Below are 16541 nucleotides of genomic sequence, written 5' to 3' on the forward strand. Positions count from 1 at the left end.
CAGCGGACTCACGCTGCGCAAAAATCACTGACAATCTGCACTGCCCCATAGACTAGCATAGGTCCGTGCGACACGCGTGAAAAACAAGCGCGTTGCACGGACGTATTACACGTTCGTGTAAATCCGCCCTAATGCAGGCTAGAAGATCTCAAAAAGCAGCACATGATGTACGTTCTATAGAGACTCAAATACACATGTGAAACAAAAGTTGTTGAAATCTACCAGTCTGTAAAGGGTTACAAAGCCATTACTAAAGGCTCTGGGACTCCAGCAAATCACAGTAAGAACCATTAGGCTGGGTTCACACACCCTATTTACGGACGTAATTCGGGCGTTTTAACCTCGAATTACGTCCGAACATACGGCTCCAAAGCGCCGGCAAACATCTGACCATTCATTTGAATGGGCTTTACGATGTTCTGTGCCGACGGTCATTTTTTTTACGCGCCGCTGTCAAAAGACGCCCGTGTCACAGAAGTGCCTGTCACTTCTTGGGACGTAATTGGAGCAGTTTTCCATTGACTCCATAGAAAAACAGCTCCAATTACGTCCGTAGTGGACGCAGCGAAAAACGCCTGCACATGCCATTACGTCTGAAATTCAGAAGCCGTTTTCTCCTGACAACAGCTCCATAATTTCAGCCGTAAAGGACGCTGCCGTGTGAACTTACCCTTATCCACAAATGCAGAAAACTTGGAAGACTCAAAACTGTTTAAGGAGTGGCCGGCCTTCCAAAATTTCACTAAGAGCACATCGATGACTTCTCTAGGTCAGAAAAGAACGCAGATGAAAATCTAAAGGACTGCAATCCTCACTGGTTTCATTTAAGGTCAGTATTCAAGACTCCACAATAAGAAAGACACTGGGCAAAAATGGCAACAATGGGAGAGTTAGAAGGCGCAAACCACTGCCGACCAACAACAAAAAAAAAAGACTACAAAGTCTCATCTTTGCCTAAAAAACGTTTAGATGACATCCTAGACTTTTGAGATGATATACTGTGGACTGATTGGTCAAACGTGGATCTGATTGGAAGAGATGTATTTCGTTTCATCTGGCGTAAAACCAACACCGCATTCCACTATAAGAACATCATACCAACAAACATGGTGGTGGTGGTACTGTGATGATCTGGTGCTGCTTTGCTTCTGCAGGACCTGGACGACTTAACAGAATTCATGGTTTCATCAATTATGACCTTTATCTTAAAATCCTAAAGGAGAATGGCCGCTGCATTTTGTGTGACCTTTATCTTATATTAAAATTAGTTGGATGATTTTAAACACTTATATGTGACGAATTGGCAAAAATAGAAGAAATTGGGTGAGGGGCAAATACTTTTTCACAGAACTGTATATATCTTTCAAGATTGCTAGTCTCGTGTTGTCCAGACAGAGTTTTAGCTTCACTCTGCCGTTTGAGCTTCCACAATGAACTGCTCTTTGGTAACAGAAGTCCAGTAGCATTCGGAATGTACATTTTCACATTAACCCCTTAGTGACTACCACTACACCATTTCATCGCTACTGTTGGAGCAAGAGCTCGGTTATCATTAGACAGCTGAGCACCCGCTCCATGCAGGACTTAGGTTCTATAATTTTTTCATCACCGACACCCATCAGTAAGAATACTGAAAGGTGTCCGTGGCCAATAGAAATTAATGGGTCCGTAATTACTGATAAAAAATACTGTCATGTGCATGAGGCCTAAGTCCTGCATGGAGCGGGTGCTCCGCTGTCTAATGATAACCGAGCTCTTGCTCCAAAAGTAGCGATCAAAGATAGTGGCCATTTAACCCGTTAAATGCTGCGGTCAATGGCGACCACTGCATTCAAATTATTTACAGAGGGAGGGAGCTCCATCTCTTACCCATAGGCGGCCGGAAATGCAATCGTGGGCCTCCGATGGGGCGTCATGGTAGCCACGGGGCCTAATAAAGGCCCCCAAGCTATATGACTATTAGACCATGCCAGAGCCACATCCTAATAAATTGCCTGTCAGATTTACACGCAAAGCATGATATCTGCGATCGAGAGATTGCATAGTGAAGTCCCCTAGTGGGACTTAAAATAAAAAAAAAAAGTAATAAATATTAAAAATTAATAGATTAGAGTTAATTAGAATTTTCTTTTTCCATAAAAAGTGGTTTTATTTACTAAAAGTGTAAAAAAGAAATAAAAATACACATATATGATATAGCCACGACCGTAATGACCAAAACAATAAATTAACATGTAATTTAAACGCAGTAAAAACCCCCGCAAAACACAGCGAAATGAAAAAAAAAATTCCATTGCCTCGAAAAAAGGAATAATAAAAGTTAATCAATAAGTCTCATGTACCCCAAAACAGTACCAGTCAAAACTACGTCTCATCCCACATAAAACAAGCCCACGTATCACTACATTGACGGAAAAGTAAAAATAAAATGACGACTCTTTGAAAGCAACGAGAAATAAAATAATTTTAGTTCAAAAGAGTTTTTGTTGTGCAAGTCGTAGAACAAAAAAAAACGTGTGGTATCACCATAATCGTACCGACCAATAGAATAAAAGTAACGTGTTATTATGCCGCAAAAAAAGTTAATAAAAAAATAATATGTACCCCAAAATGGTTCCATTAAAAAGTACAACTAATCCTGCAAAAAAAAAAAAAAAGTCATCATACAGCTATGTTGACGAAAAATACAAAAAAGTTATGGCTCTTTGAATGCGACTATAGACAAAAATAAAACAAAATAGCTTGTCATTCGGGTCTAAAATAGGCTGATCACTGAGGGGTTAATTGGCAATTATTTATCATGTAACTAAAAAGTAGTATGTACAATATACAATACAGAATTACAACTCATGTTGACTTAGGCTGGGGACACGGAGACTATTTGTAGCGCAACTTTACACTCTTCAATAAACAGGTAACCCTAAAAGACTGCACAATTACATACACAATTACAGTAACAACTCAAATGTATTGCTCAGGCCTGCAGCTGTAGTTAACCCATTTACGACCAAGTACTGAATATTATGTCATAAGGGGTGGGGCGTTGTGTGAAGCAGGCTCACGCTGCGGGCATTACATCTGCATCTGACACCCTGTCTAACGGCCGGATTGCTCCAAACCAGGGTTGATATAACACAGTGGAGCAACACCAGCAGATGATGCGGCTCCCCAAACCATCACTGACTGTGGAAACTTCATTCAAGTTGCTTGCGGTCCAGTGTGGAGTGCCTCTCCACTCTTCCTCCAGACTCTGGGACCTTGAAAGTCAATTTTGCATTTCATTTGGAAATCATCTGAAAACCGGACTTTTGTACCACTGAGCAACAGTATTGGTCCACTGCGTTATATCAAGTCAGCGCAGCGTCTAGCAGGAAATTTTCGAGCACTTCATGCTTCCCTCTACTGGCAAGCTTTATGGAGATACTTCATATTTCATTTCATTTCCAGAAGGCTTTGCCACCTGCCCACACTGCCAAAAGTACCAATACCTGGTTTAATAACCACAGTATCACAGTGTTTGATTGGCCAGCAAACTCGCCTGACCTAAACCCCATGGAGAATCTATGGGGTATTGTCAAGAGGAAGATGAGACACCGGACCCAACAATGCAGACCAGCTGAAGGCCACTATCAAAGTAACCTGGGCTTCCATAACACTTCAGCAGTGCCACAGGCTGATCGCCTCCATGCCACGCCGCATTGATGCAGTAATTCATGCAAAAGGAGCCCCGACCAAGTATTGACTGCATATACTGTACATACTTTTCAGTAGGACAACATTTCGGTATTAAAAATCATTTTTGAAATTGGGCTTATATAATATTCTAATTTTCTGAGAGACTAAATTTTGGGGTTTTATTAACGGTTACCATAATCATCAACATTAAAAGAAAAAAATGCTTGAAATAGATCACTGTGTGTAATGAATCTATAAAATATATGAGTTTCACTTTTTGAATTGAATTACTGAAATAAATTTACTTTTTGATGATATTCTAATTCATTGAGAAGGACTAATATATATATATATATATATATATATATATGCCAGAATTGCTGTTTTTTTTGTTGGTCACCTCATCTTCCACAGATATTTGAATAAGAAGTGATCAAAAAAGTTGTATGTATCCCAAAATGATACCAATAAAAACTACAGCTTGCCCCGCAAAACTACAAGCCCTCACACCGCTTCAAATGGGGACACCAAATAATTTTTTAACCCGCAGATTAAAGTTAACATGTAATTTTTACCATCCCACAAAATTATTTTTCTAAGATTCCCAGTACATTTTATTGTACATAAAATGATGCCTTAAAAACTACAACCTGGCCCGCAAAAAAAAAGCAAAGCTTTCATACGGCTTTGTCAAGTTATGGCTCTTGGAAAGAGAAGAGAGCGACTAAAATGGAACCCAGTTTATACTGTATGACAGGGGTCAGCAACCTGTGGCACCGATGCCAGTCAGCACGTGGAGCACGAAGTCCAGCGCTGTTGTGTGCTTGGTGGCGAGAGAGCGAGAGCGAGAGACTTAATTATGCACTTGTCTTATATGACTTTCATGTTTGCATGGCACTTCATCATGATTGATATTTTTTTTTAAATCAGCACACCATACAACAAAGGTTGCCTACCCCTGCTGAATAATGTCAAGCACTCCAGATAATTTGTCCCTAGATACATTTGCAAAGAAAAACTTACTATGATTTGTTGGCAGTCAAATGCTTTCATTTTTTTCTTAACCTCTAGGTGCTGGACGTTAGCAGAGAAGGCAAAGAAGAAGTGTTCTATGGGCCTACACTACCGTTTGCCTCCAATGGGATAGCAACATGCTTCCTGCCTGCTCCCTACTTCACATGTCCCAATTTGCAGACTTTGCAGGTTCCACATCACAGAATTGGCACAATTTGAAATATTTATTTGTAAAGAATTCAGAAATGAACACAACTAATTTTCTTGTGGATGAAAGATATAGCTAGGTAATAGAAACACCACCTGTAAGGTTGGTGCCCTTCATTTATGTTATATATAGCTATATATCTGCAAATCCTATGTCCGTTGGCAAATCACTCCAATGCCATCATCAAAATATATTCTAAGCCATTCAGGGCAGTGAATCTTTGTGCCTGAAAACTTCTGTACAGTACTACAAATGAGAGCTCCCAACATTATAACACATAGGAAGCAGTGACGAAGCAAAGACTATGCTACTTTTTCACTATCCCGTTTCTCCACAAGCTGGAGAAAATGTGTAATCATAAGACCAATACGCCCTAGTCACAGTTGTCACTACGTTTCTAAGCTTCTATACAATAACACACCTTATTTTAAGAACAAAAAAATTCTTAAAGGGCAATACACAAGGACAAAAATGTAAACATATGCAACTGATTAGATGTCTGATAAGCAAAGGGAATGTCAAACACATAAGATCACTGTTATTTCGCGAGACGTGTAAGTATTTTTCCATATCGTTCCATTCTAAGCTACAGAGTGGAATTTTGCAACAACTTTCATATTGAAGAGAAGTTTGGATGGAGGAACTGTGATAAAGAGTTGTTAAGCTATTGCATTTCCAAACCATCAACATTGCTGCTAATAAATGACTGAACAGCACACCTAAGTGCATAGAAATAAAAACCATTGTTCAACAATAAAGCATATATTTCATCAATCTTGAGGATCGCATCAGACTACTCCACAGAGGTCAATTTCTATAACTACATATATAGTCTTGTCTGTGCAGAATGTGCCATAACGTATGTGTCACATGGAACAGAATTATGACAGCAAAAATTGTTCCATCTAGAAAGCAGCACCTACAATGGTTTAATAGTCGTCAAAAATATACTTTACCACAAAGCATTCCAATACGTTTTATGACTGATCACGCATAAAACCATTATTTAAAAGGTAACAGCGGAGAGAGAAACATATATACAACATTTGTACAAAATGCGTTTTGTGGTGTTTTTATATTACAGTTTTCAACCATTGTATAATAGTCGAGCACAGTATGAAAGTACATCATTGTGATCGTGTAAAAAAAATACTGTGAGCACAATTTGTGGAGGCATATTTACAAGATTTACACAAAACTAGGATGAAAATGTGATGTTTAGTACAATGCGGACATGGAATGGATCACATTATCAGGGACCATGTTCCAAATTATAAGCGATATTTTCCTTCTGCCGTGAACAAATACTGGTCGATTCAGACAATTTCAGGGATGCAACTTTTGCTGAAAGTGAGTTTGGTTATAGCGGTGATGTGGGCATTCCTAGAAGGCTAACAGCTTTCATTTTCTAGTGTCTTTAGCTCATCTTGTCCATGTTCACCCAAGTGTGACAGCAATCTTCTGTAAGCCTCCCTACGGAAGTGCAAAAAAAATGGGTTAAAAGCAGAAATAACTTTCTGACAAACAAAAGGTTGGCATGAAAGAAGAAAGCAGTTTTTTTCCCCCATTTATTTAAGCTGATGTTTAATTGGTTGTATGTACAACATTTGTCTGCAATGTTCTGCCCTTTAACCTACAGTATGACTTACAACCATTGGCAAAAGTTCTATTGGAGGTTTCCTGCATCTAAATCAAAGTATTACGTACACCACACCCAGAAGCTAGATGTCAGAGAGGAGTTCCATGATAAACGGATACTATGTGGACACGACCACTGGCTGTCTCTCTCCATACCTTTGCCCCAAATAAGCCCTTAGTTATCCAAACTGCTTGTTGCCACGTGAAATGGCTATAGCCTTCTGGTTTATTTACCGACTTCGCTCAGATGTCAGTAGACATGACAGGGTCATTTTCTTTAATGCCTAGCGTTATTCACCCCTGTCTAGTACGGATATCCGTGGTAGTACTTGACAGTTTTGCAATCTTTTTAGCCTAAACTAGGAGAAGATCTTAAACAGATGAAATTAATAAAAGGGAAGACACAGCCTTTTTTGGACCCTATCTAAATTTTAGCTTGAAAAGGAGGAACAAAAATAGCACTCTTGTGACCAAGGCCTTAGTTCGACAGACTATTCTGGCAGATACAAGGAAAACTATTCAACTTACTAGATACTGGAGATAAAATAGGCAGGAAGATATTTTCCTTAAGGGGGGGATTCACACGAACGTGTATTGGGTCCGTGCGGGCCGCGTGGTTTTCACGCGCCACGCACAGACCAATACAAGTCTATGGGGCAGTACAGACAGTCCGTGCTTTTTGCGCAGCGTTTGTCCGCTGCGCAAAAAGCGCGACATGCTCAATATCTCCGCGTATTTCGCGCATCACGCACCCATTGAAGTCAATGGGTGTGTGAAAACCACGCAGGTCGCACGGAAGCACTTCCGTGCGAACCGACTGAAACAGCGCACCAGCTGTCAAAAGGATGAATGTAAACAGAAAAGCACCACGTGCTTTTCTATTTCCAAACATCCAAACGGAGTGTCTTTGAGATGAGCGAACCCGGACAACCGAACCGAACTTCACCGCGTTCGGCCGAACTCGGCAAAAAAATTTCCGGTACGCGACGTCAGGAGATAGTCACTGTCCAGGGTGCTAAAAGAGTTAAACTGTTTCAGCACCCTGGACAGTGACTTCCGATCCCAATATACATGAACGTGTAAAAAAAAAAAGAAATTCTGACTTACCGATAACTCCCGGCTTCTTCCTCCAGTCTGACCTCCCGGGATGACAATTCAGTCCAAGTGACAGCTGCAGCCAATCACAAGCCAAGCACAGGCTGCAGCCAATCACAGGCTGCAGCGGTCACATGGACTGCCGCGTAATCCAGGGAGGTGGGGCCAGATGTCGAGAGGCGCGTCACCAAGGCAACGGCCGGGAAGTTCTCGGTAAGTACGAACTTTTTCTTTTTTTTTTTTAACAGGTTTCTCGATATTGTGATCGGCATTCACTGTCGAGGGTGCTGAAAGAGTTACTGCCGATCAGTTAACTCTTTCAGCACCCTGGACAGTGACTGACGTCGACTAGACTCATCTCTATGATGGCGGCTGCGCGAAAATCACGCAGCCACGCATCATACACGGATGACACACGCAGCTGTCAAGTGGTTTTTGCGCGCGCAAAACGCCGCGTTTTTTGCGCGCGCAAAAACGCAACGTTCGTCTGAATCTGCCCTAACACAGTGTACAATTTTCCTATGTACTTTGGTTATAATTTAACCATCACCATTGAACGACGATTTTTCGGTTTAATCAACTTTACGTTACTATGTTAAAATAAGCAAAATATTTTGAGTTTGTAAGGCTAAAAGGAAAAAACATGTTTATCCAGTTCTGCCCATTCTCCTGCAATGTTGATCCAGAGGAAAAAGCTAATTTTCCTTATCATAGGGGAAGAAAAAAATCCTTCCCGACTCCAAATCTGGCAAACAGAATTCCTGCGTAACCAACTAATTTACAGTAATCTAGTCCCCAAACATTGTAATATTGCACTCAAGAAGGACTTCCAGACCCCTCTTCAACTCTTTCAATGAATTGACCATAACAACTTCCTCGGGCAGAGAGTTCCTTAGCATCACTGCTCTTACAGTAAGGCCGGATTCACACGAGCGTGTTCAGTCCGTGATATACGGTCCGCAGGTCAGCAGCATTTCCCGGACCGAACACACTGCAGGGAGCTGGGCTCCTAGCATCATCGTTATCTATGACGCTAGAAGTCACTGCCTCTCCACGGAACTACTGTCCCGTACTGAAAACATGTTTTCAGTATGGGACAGTTTTCCCGCAGCGAGGCAGTGACTTCTAGCGTCATACATAACTATGACGATAAGAGCCCAGCTCCCTGCAGTGTGTTCGGTCTGGGAAATGCTGCCGACCTGCGGACAGTATATCACGGACTGAACACGCTCGTGTGAATCCAGCCTAAAGAATCCTCTTAGGGGGAGTTCACACAGAGTTTGACGAGTTTTTTTTTTACGCGGAAACGGCGTCGGAAAATGTGCCAAAAAAGCATCCAATTGATTTCAATGGGAGGCGGAGGTGTTTTTTTTTTCCCACGAGCCGGACATGTCCCAACTTCGGCCTTTACGCCTCTGACCTCCCATTGACATCAATGGGAGGCAGAGAAAGCGTATTTCGCTGCGATTTATGCCCGCGGTGCTCAATGGCCGCAGGCGAAAAACACTGCGAAAATCAGCATACAGGCAGAGTAAAATCTGCCTCAAAATTCCAAACAGAATTTTAAGGCAGATTTTACTCCTGCAAAAAACTCAGTTTTGGTCCGTTTTTCATCCGTTCCGGGCCGTGTTTCCATTTTTAACGGCGGATTTTGACCCTTTTTGCATCAGTTTTTTTCCCTGTCCGTTTTAAAAACGGATGAATTTAATTTGTACATTTTTTGCCACAAACTTCCCTCTGTAGATACTGCCATAGCCCCCCCTCTAGGTAGTGCCTCAAAGCCCCCCTTGTAGTGCCACATAGCCCCCCTGTAGGTAATGCCACAGAGCACCCCCAGAGGTAATGCCACGGAGCACCCCCGGAGGTAATGCCACGGAGCACCCCCGGAGGTAATGCCAAACAGCCCCCGTTGGTAGTGCCACACAGCCCCCCGTAGGTAGTGCCACACAACCCCCCCATAGGTAGTGCCACACAGCCCCCACAGCACCCCCCATAGATGGCACCCCCCCTAACTTTCTGTAGATAGCGCCACCGTTCTAGGAGAAGTCCCTGACTTCAATGTCCATATATGTACAGTGAAGTCAGGGACTTCTCCTGGAGCGGAAACACCGGCCACAGCGCCGGGGATTCCGCTTTAGAAGTCCCTGACGTCACGGTGTCCATATATGGACAGTGAAGTCAGGGACTTCTCCTGGAGCGGAATCCCCAACGCTGTGGCCGGAGATTGGGTATTCCGCTCCTACAGGGAGCAAAAAAATACCCTCATCCTCCCCCTCACATGCACTTCGCACTGTGAGGAGGAGGAGAGAGCGAGCGACGGCAGACACAGCCGTCACTCGGAACTCATTCCAGTGATGACCGTGTTACCCGGCCTCATAGACTTCTTCGGGAGCCGGGCGAAAAGCCGAAAATAGGGCATGTCCCCAAAAAATCAGTCGTGTGAATAGCCCCATTTGGGGCTAACGTGGTCCCGGGATTTTTTGTTTTAACTTCTTTGTTTTAAATATGACCAAATAAACCTTACAACTTTTATTTTGAGTGCTGGATATACCTTCACTATACACTACTATTGCCCTAATTTTGATAATGTTTCTGAGTACTGTAGTCCACCTATTCCATGTATTACTTTATTGGCATGCCTTTAACACTGCTATAGCTCTCTTTCTTGTGCACTGGTGCGCAAAATGTACACAATATTCCACGTGCAGTCTGACTAGCGATTCATAAAAATAGTAGAAATATGTTCTCAGCATTTGCAGCTATGCACCTCATGATCTTATTTGCCCGATACTGGTTTTTACAGTGAAGTTTATTGTCAACTAAAATTCCTGAATACTTTTCCCCGTCTGTTTCACCCAGTATTTTCCCATTTAGGATGTAATGGTGACATGTATCTTCCCTTCCCAAGTAAATAGGCTTAAATTTATCAGTGTAAGGCATCATTTACACGAGCGTAATATATGTGCGTGCGACGCGCGTGCTTTTCACGCGTGTCGTACGCACCTATATTACTCTATGGGGCAGTGCAGACAGTGCGTGAATTTTACGCAGCGCGAGTGCGTAAAACTCACGTCATATCCTTTCTTTGTGCGCTGTTCACACATCACGCTTTTCTGTTTACAAACATCCAAACGGAGTGTCATAATGATGGCGGCTGCGCGAAAATCACGCAGCCGCGCATCATACACTGATGACACACGGAGTAGTTAAGTGCCTTTTGCGCACGCAAAACGCTACGTTTTTTGCGTGCGCAAAAACGCACACACTCGTGTAAATCAGGCCTTAAACCTCATTTGCTACTTCTGTGCCCAACCCTCCAGATCCATTTGTAACAGAAAACTGTCCTCTTTTGTGTTAATTCCTTCACAGTTTATTATGACATTTTGCGCAAATACTACAAGGTCATTAATATATTAAAGAGAAAAGGATAGTACTCCATTAGTATTAACAACCACCCTATGGTATTTATCACAGAGAAAGTTACTTACCGACTAAGGCCTCATGCACACGACTGTCAGCCGCGAGCCGCACAGCAAATCACGGAACATGCACATGGCCGCGGCCATTATTTTCAATGAGCCCGGACTACAGAACACGGCCGTAATAAGACAGGTCCGTTCTTTCTGCGGTGCGTGCTCCCAGGCCATGCATGGACCGTAAAAACTACGGTCGTGTGCATGGCCCCATAGAAATGAATGAGGCCGCAATTCTCCCGTGGATTTTCGGGGGAATTACGTCCGCAAAAGCACGTTCGTGTGCATGGGGCCTTACACACATTTTCTCCAGTCCCAGCATTCTCATTTTATGTACCAACCTTTAATGTGGTACAGTATCAAATGCTTAGGAAAAATCAAGATATATAATGACTCACCTCTGTCCAGTGTAAAACTTATCTCCTCATAGAAGCTGATCAGATTAGTTTGACAGGACAGATTCCTCATAAACGCATGCGGATATGGAGTTATATCTTTATTCTCTATGAGATCTTACAGGATAGCATCTATTACCGTCCAAAATTGTACCCACAATAGGAGGTTAAACGTACAGGCCTATAGTTTCCGGGCTTGCTTTTTATTTTTGTATTCCTTTTTCAATATTAGTACCACATTTGATATGTGCCAGACCTGTGGATCAGAACCCGTCACTATAGAATCCTTAAATATCAGAAATAAGAATCTGTATTGCTGTACTTGTTAGTACCCTACGTTTATCATGTACATCGGAAAAGCACCCGACGTACACGATAAACCTGTTTACAGGGCTCCATTAGCACGACTGAGACCAAATGAGTGCCCTTTTTGGTCTCTGTCGGGCTGATATATGTTGGTATACCCCCCCCCCCCCACCAAGCATGGAATTGCTTAGCAGACTATGCTATTCCATCCTTAAGGATCCCACAAAAAAAGTATACCGCACAGTATAAATTATTATTATTTTTAAACATGGGACCCTATGGGTGACAGATGTCACTGTATGGCATCCATCACAGGTTGGCATTGGGTAGCCCCTGACATCACTGTCCACATATGGATAGTGCTGTCGGAAGCTTCCCTGAAGTATGAGTCCCCAGGAAGAGCATCGGAAGAGCTATATCCACGTAACTTTGGCCTTGGGGAAGTTCCTGACAACACGGGCTACACCAGTGCCAGAGTCTCCGACCAGAGCGTTGCCGACGCTCTATCCGGGGACTATGGCATCGTAAGCCCAACATTACTTCAAGAGTTTCCCCAGATCCAGTCCCTGTCCCTATGTGACGTATCCCACTATATGCCATACAGTGGAATATGTTTTGGCCTTCTGTCAAAAGGTATACGTCCTTAGGAAGGCAAAAACACAAATGTGAAGGGGGCCTTAACGGAGCTCCTATACTTGAATGTGCTCTACTGCATTATATTCCAGAGAGTTAGGCTCGGTTCAGATCTGTGCTACAATTTCGAATATTTTGTTCCATCAGAGGAACAGAATAACGGGAAAACGGAAGCGCTTGTTCCATTGGTGAAACTAACGATGGCCGATGGAACCCATTGACATTAGTGGTTCCAGTGGATTTCTGTTATTTTGCCAGACAAAATAGTGATGCATGCTCTTTGGTCCAGCAAAAATGCCAGAATCCGTGACCATGCATTGTGTAAAGACTACACTTCCCAGAAGGCAAATTACTAAAGAAAGCTTTGTACACACACTAGAGAGGCAGGGATGCTGGGACATTCAAACTCTGCAGCATTTTAAATTCAGCTCTAGATAAGATTATGCTAGAAAACGTTGATACTCATGATCTGTAAAGTAACTATGCAAATGTATTATTTTAACTTGTACTGATCATATGATGTTCAAAGATTAATATACACTTTGAGATAAAGCTCTGTTAATATTAAATATCTGCCTCAATACTGTGGAAATACAGTACAAGAGCCTTGTCCATCGTGAGTTCCTGTCTCGCATACAGAAGGAACAACTACTGTTATGTCACAAAACTTTTTTAAAGGAAGCCTCATGCCCTGTTTAACAACTATCTAAGGAAGTAGCTTAGAAAGCGTTGTGCAGTGAGTTTCACACCACATAACCTGAAGCCAACTTTTAAAGAGAAAAACAAAATGCAACCTTACCTGGATGAAGCATTCCGTCCAAGACCACGTTTGTGCTCCGACTCTTTAAGGCTTTGAGTAATGGTGGGAATCAGACTGCCAACAAGTGATTGGTCTAAAACAGCGAGGGTCTCCAAAATGGAAAATATTTGGTGGTCATACATCACAATGTTGTCCTGAATAAACTGCCTGCAGGTAAAAAAAAAAAACAGAAGAATCTTTAACCCCTTCAGGACCAAGCTCATTTTGGCCTTCAGGACCAGACCCATTTTTTCAAATCTGACATATTTCACTTTATGTGGTAACTCCGGAACGCTTTTACCTATCAAAGAGATTCTGAGATTGTTTTCTCGTGACACATTGGACTTTATGATAGTGGAAAAATTTGCTCGATAAATTCAATATTTACCAGTGAAAAACACCAAAATTTTGTGAAAAATTGCAAAAATTAGCATTTTTCTAAATGTAAATGTATCTGCTTGTAAGACAGGCCGTTATACCACACAAAATTGTTGCTAATTAACATCCCCCATATGTCTACTTTAGATTGGCATCGTTTTTTGAACGTCCTTTTATTTTTCTATGACATCACAAGGCTTAGAACTTTAGCAGCAATTTCTCACATTTTTCAAGAAAATTTCAAAAGGCTATTTTTACAGGGGCCAGTTCAGTTGTGAAGCGGCTTTTAGGGCCTTATATATTAGAAACCGCCAAAAAGTCACCCCATTTTAAAATCTTCAACCCTCAAAGTATTCAAAACAGCATTTAGAAAGTTTCTTAACCCTTTAAACGTTTCACAGGAATTAAAGCAAAGTAGAGGTGAAATTTTCAAATTTCATTTTTTTTTGCAGAAATTCATTTTTAATCTATTTTTTTTGTAACACAGAAGTTTTTACCAGAGAAATGCAACTCAATATTTATTGCCCAGATTCTGCAGTTTTTAGAAATATCCCACATGTGGCCCTAGTGCGGTAATGGACTGAAGCACCGGCCTCAGAAGCAAAGGAGCACATAGTGGATTTTGGGCCTCCTTTTTATTAGAAAATTATTTTAGGCACCATGTCAGGTTTCAAGGGCTCTTTCGGTGCCAAAACAGTGGAAATCCACCAAAAGTGACCCCATTTGGGAAACTACACCCCTTGAGGAAATTATCTAGGGGTATAGTGAGCATTTTGACCCTGCAGGTTTTTTGCAGAAATTATTGGAAGTAGGCCGTGAAAATAAAAATCGTCATTCTTTCAAAGATAATGTAGGTTTAGCTAATTTTTTCTAATTTCCACGAGGACTAAAGGAGAAAAAGCACCACAACATTTGTAAAGCAATTTCTCCCGAGTAAAACAATACCCCACATGTGGTTATAAACGGATGTTTGGACACACAGCGGAGCTTAGAAGGGAAAGAGCGCTATTTGGCTTTTGGAGCTCAAATTTAGCAGGAATGGTTTGCGCAGGCCATGTCGCATTTGCAAAGCCCCTGAGGGGACAAAACAGTGAAAACGCCAAAAAAGTGACTCCATTGAGAAAACTACACCCCTTGAGGAATCCATCTAGGGGTGTAGTGAGCATTTTGCCCCCACAGGTGTTTCATAGATTTTATTAGAATTGGGCAGTGAAAATAAAAAAAATCCTTTTTCTTCAATGAGACGTAGCTTTAGCTCCAAATTTTTAATTTTCTCAACAAATAAAGGAAAAAAAGAACCCCAATGTTTGTAAAGCAGCTTCTCTGGAGTACGGCAATACCCCACACGTGGTCATAAAATGCTGTTTGGGCACACGGCAGTGCTCAGAAGGGAAGGAGCGCCATTTGCTTTTGGTGTACAGATTTTGCTGCATTTGGTTTCTGGGCGCTATGTCGCATTTGCAAAGTCCCTGTGGGACCAAAACAGTGGATCCCCCCCAGAAGTGACCCCATTTTGGAAACAACACCCTCAAGGTATTCACCTAGGGGTGTAGTGAGCATGTTAACACCACAGGTGTTTTGCAGAAATTCGTGTGCACACGATGTGGGAGAATGAAAATGGGAATTTTTCCTTAGATACGCCAATATGTGGTGCCCGGCTTGTGCCACCATAACAAGACAGCCCTCTAATTATTATGCGGTGTTTCCCTGTTTTAGAATCACCCTACATGTGGCCCTAATCTTTTGCCTGGACATCGACAGGGCTCAGGAGTGAAAGAGTACCATGTAAAATTGAGGCCTAATTTGGCGACATATAAAGTATTGGTTCGCAATTGCAGAGGCTTTGATGTGAAATAATAAAAGAAACCCCTGAGAAGTGACCCCATTTTGGAAACTACACCCCTCAAGGCATTTATTAAGGGGTGTAGTGAGCATTTTCACCCCACGTGTCTTTTCCATAAATGATTGCGCTGCGGAAGGTACAAATTAAAATTTTTCCCTAGATATGCCAATTCAGTGTCAAATATGTCGTGCCCAGCTTGTGCCACTGGGGACACACACCCAAAAATTGTTAAAAGGGTTCTCCCGGGTATGGTGATGCCATATATGTGGAAGGAAACTGCTGTTTGGGCACACTGTAGGGCTCAGATGGGTGGGAGCGCCATTTGGGTTTTGGAGCGTGGAATTTGCTTGGTAATAGTTTTGTTTGGAGTATTACTGTTGTTTCCGTTTATAATGTGGGGCATAGTGAGCTGGGCAGAGTACATCAGGGGCATAGTCAGGTGGTATAATAATAAGGTAAAAAAATAATAAAATAATCCATAGATGTGTGTTACGCTGTGATCAATCCTTTCTGCACAGGCCGGTGTCGCACTGATAACTGGCGTCCTTCCTTATCCCCCTTTTGGTCCACACTCCGCACCTTTGCAGTTTGGGGAATTTTGCCGGGAAAGCGTTGTCCTGGTATAATACGGGCACCGTCGCTTCCAGCGGATATGGTTGGGCCCTCCCTTCCTGGTTCCCTAATTTAGTGCCTTGATACATCGCCTTTTGAAACAGAAGAAACTTTCCCCCTCGGGCCTTCACAACTGGATAATTTTCTTTTTTCTTTCCTGACTTATTGGAGCCTTAACTTATTTTATTTTTTCATAGACGTAGTGGTATGAGGGCTCTTTTTTTACGGGACGAGCTTTAGCTTTTATTGGTACATATTGGGGTACAATCAACTTTTTGATCACTTGTTATCCTTTTTTTGGGAGGCAAGGTGACAAAAAAAAAAAGAAATTCTGCCATAGTTTTTTTAGTTGTTTTTTTTTTATACAGCGTTTAACATGCGTTATAAACTACATGTTACCTTCATTCTGCGGGTCAGTACGATTCCGGCGATACCAAATTTATAGAACTTTTTTATAACTTTTTGCACAATA

General features: G+C 42.0%; 2 protein-coding genes across 3 annotated transcripts in view; one reads left to right on the top strand and one right to left on the bottom strand.

The window, feature by feature from the left end:
* The window catches only part of KLHL32 (kelch like family member 32), a 252386-nt gene extending 246364 nt beyond the window's left edge, over positions 1-6022 (top strand). The window contains exon 11 of one of the 2 annotated variants that reach the window (XM_075862185.1): positions 4747-6018. In XM_075862185.1, the coding sequence (XP_075718300.1) occupies positions 4747-4908 (162 nt within the window). In that variant the 3' untranslated portion in view covers positions 4909-6018. Of the gene's footprint in view, positions 1-4746 lie in introns of both variants that reach the window. The other variant, XM_075862187.1, reaches the window with a different exon arrangement.
* MMS22L (MMS22 like, DNA repair protein) overlaps positions 4841-16541 on the bottom strand; it is a 147899-nt gene continuing 136198 nt past the window's right edge. Inside the window, exons 23-24 of the mRNA XM_075862188.1 lie at positions 13237-13404; positions 4841-6370 (exon numbers count right to left, since the gene is read on the bottom strand). Coding sequence (XP_075718303.1) covers positions 6289-6370; positions 13237-13404 — 250 coding nt within the window. The 3' untranslated portion in view covers positions 4841-6288. The remainder of the gene's footprint in view (positions 6371-13236; positions 13405-16541) is intronic.

The sequence above is a fragment of the Rhinoderma darwinii genome, chromosome 4, assembly GCF_050947455.1.
Source record: "Rhinoderma darwinii isolate aRhiDar2 chromosome 4, aRhiDar2.hap1, whole genome shotgun sequence".
NCBI lineage: Eukaryota > Metazoa > Chordata > Amphibia > Anura > Rhinodermatidae > Rhinoderma > Rhinoderma darwinii.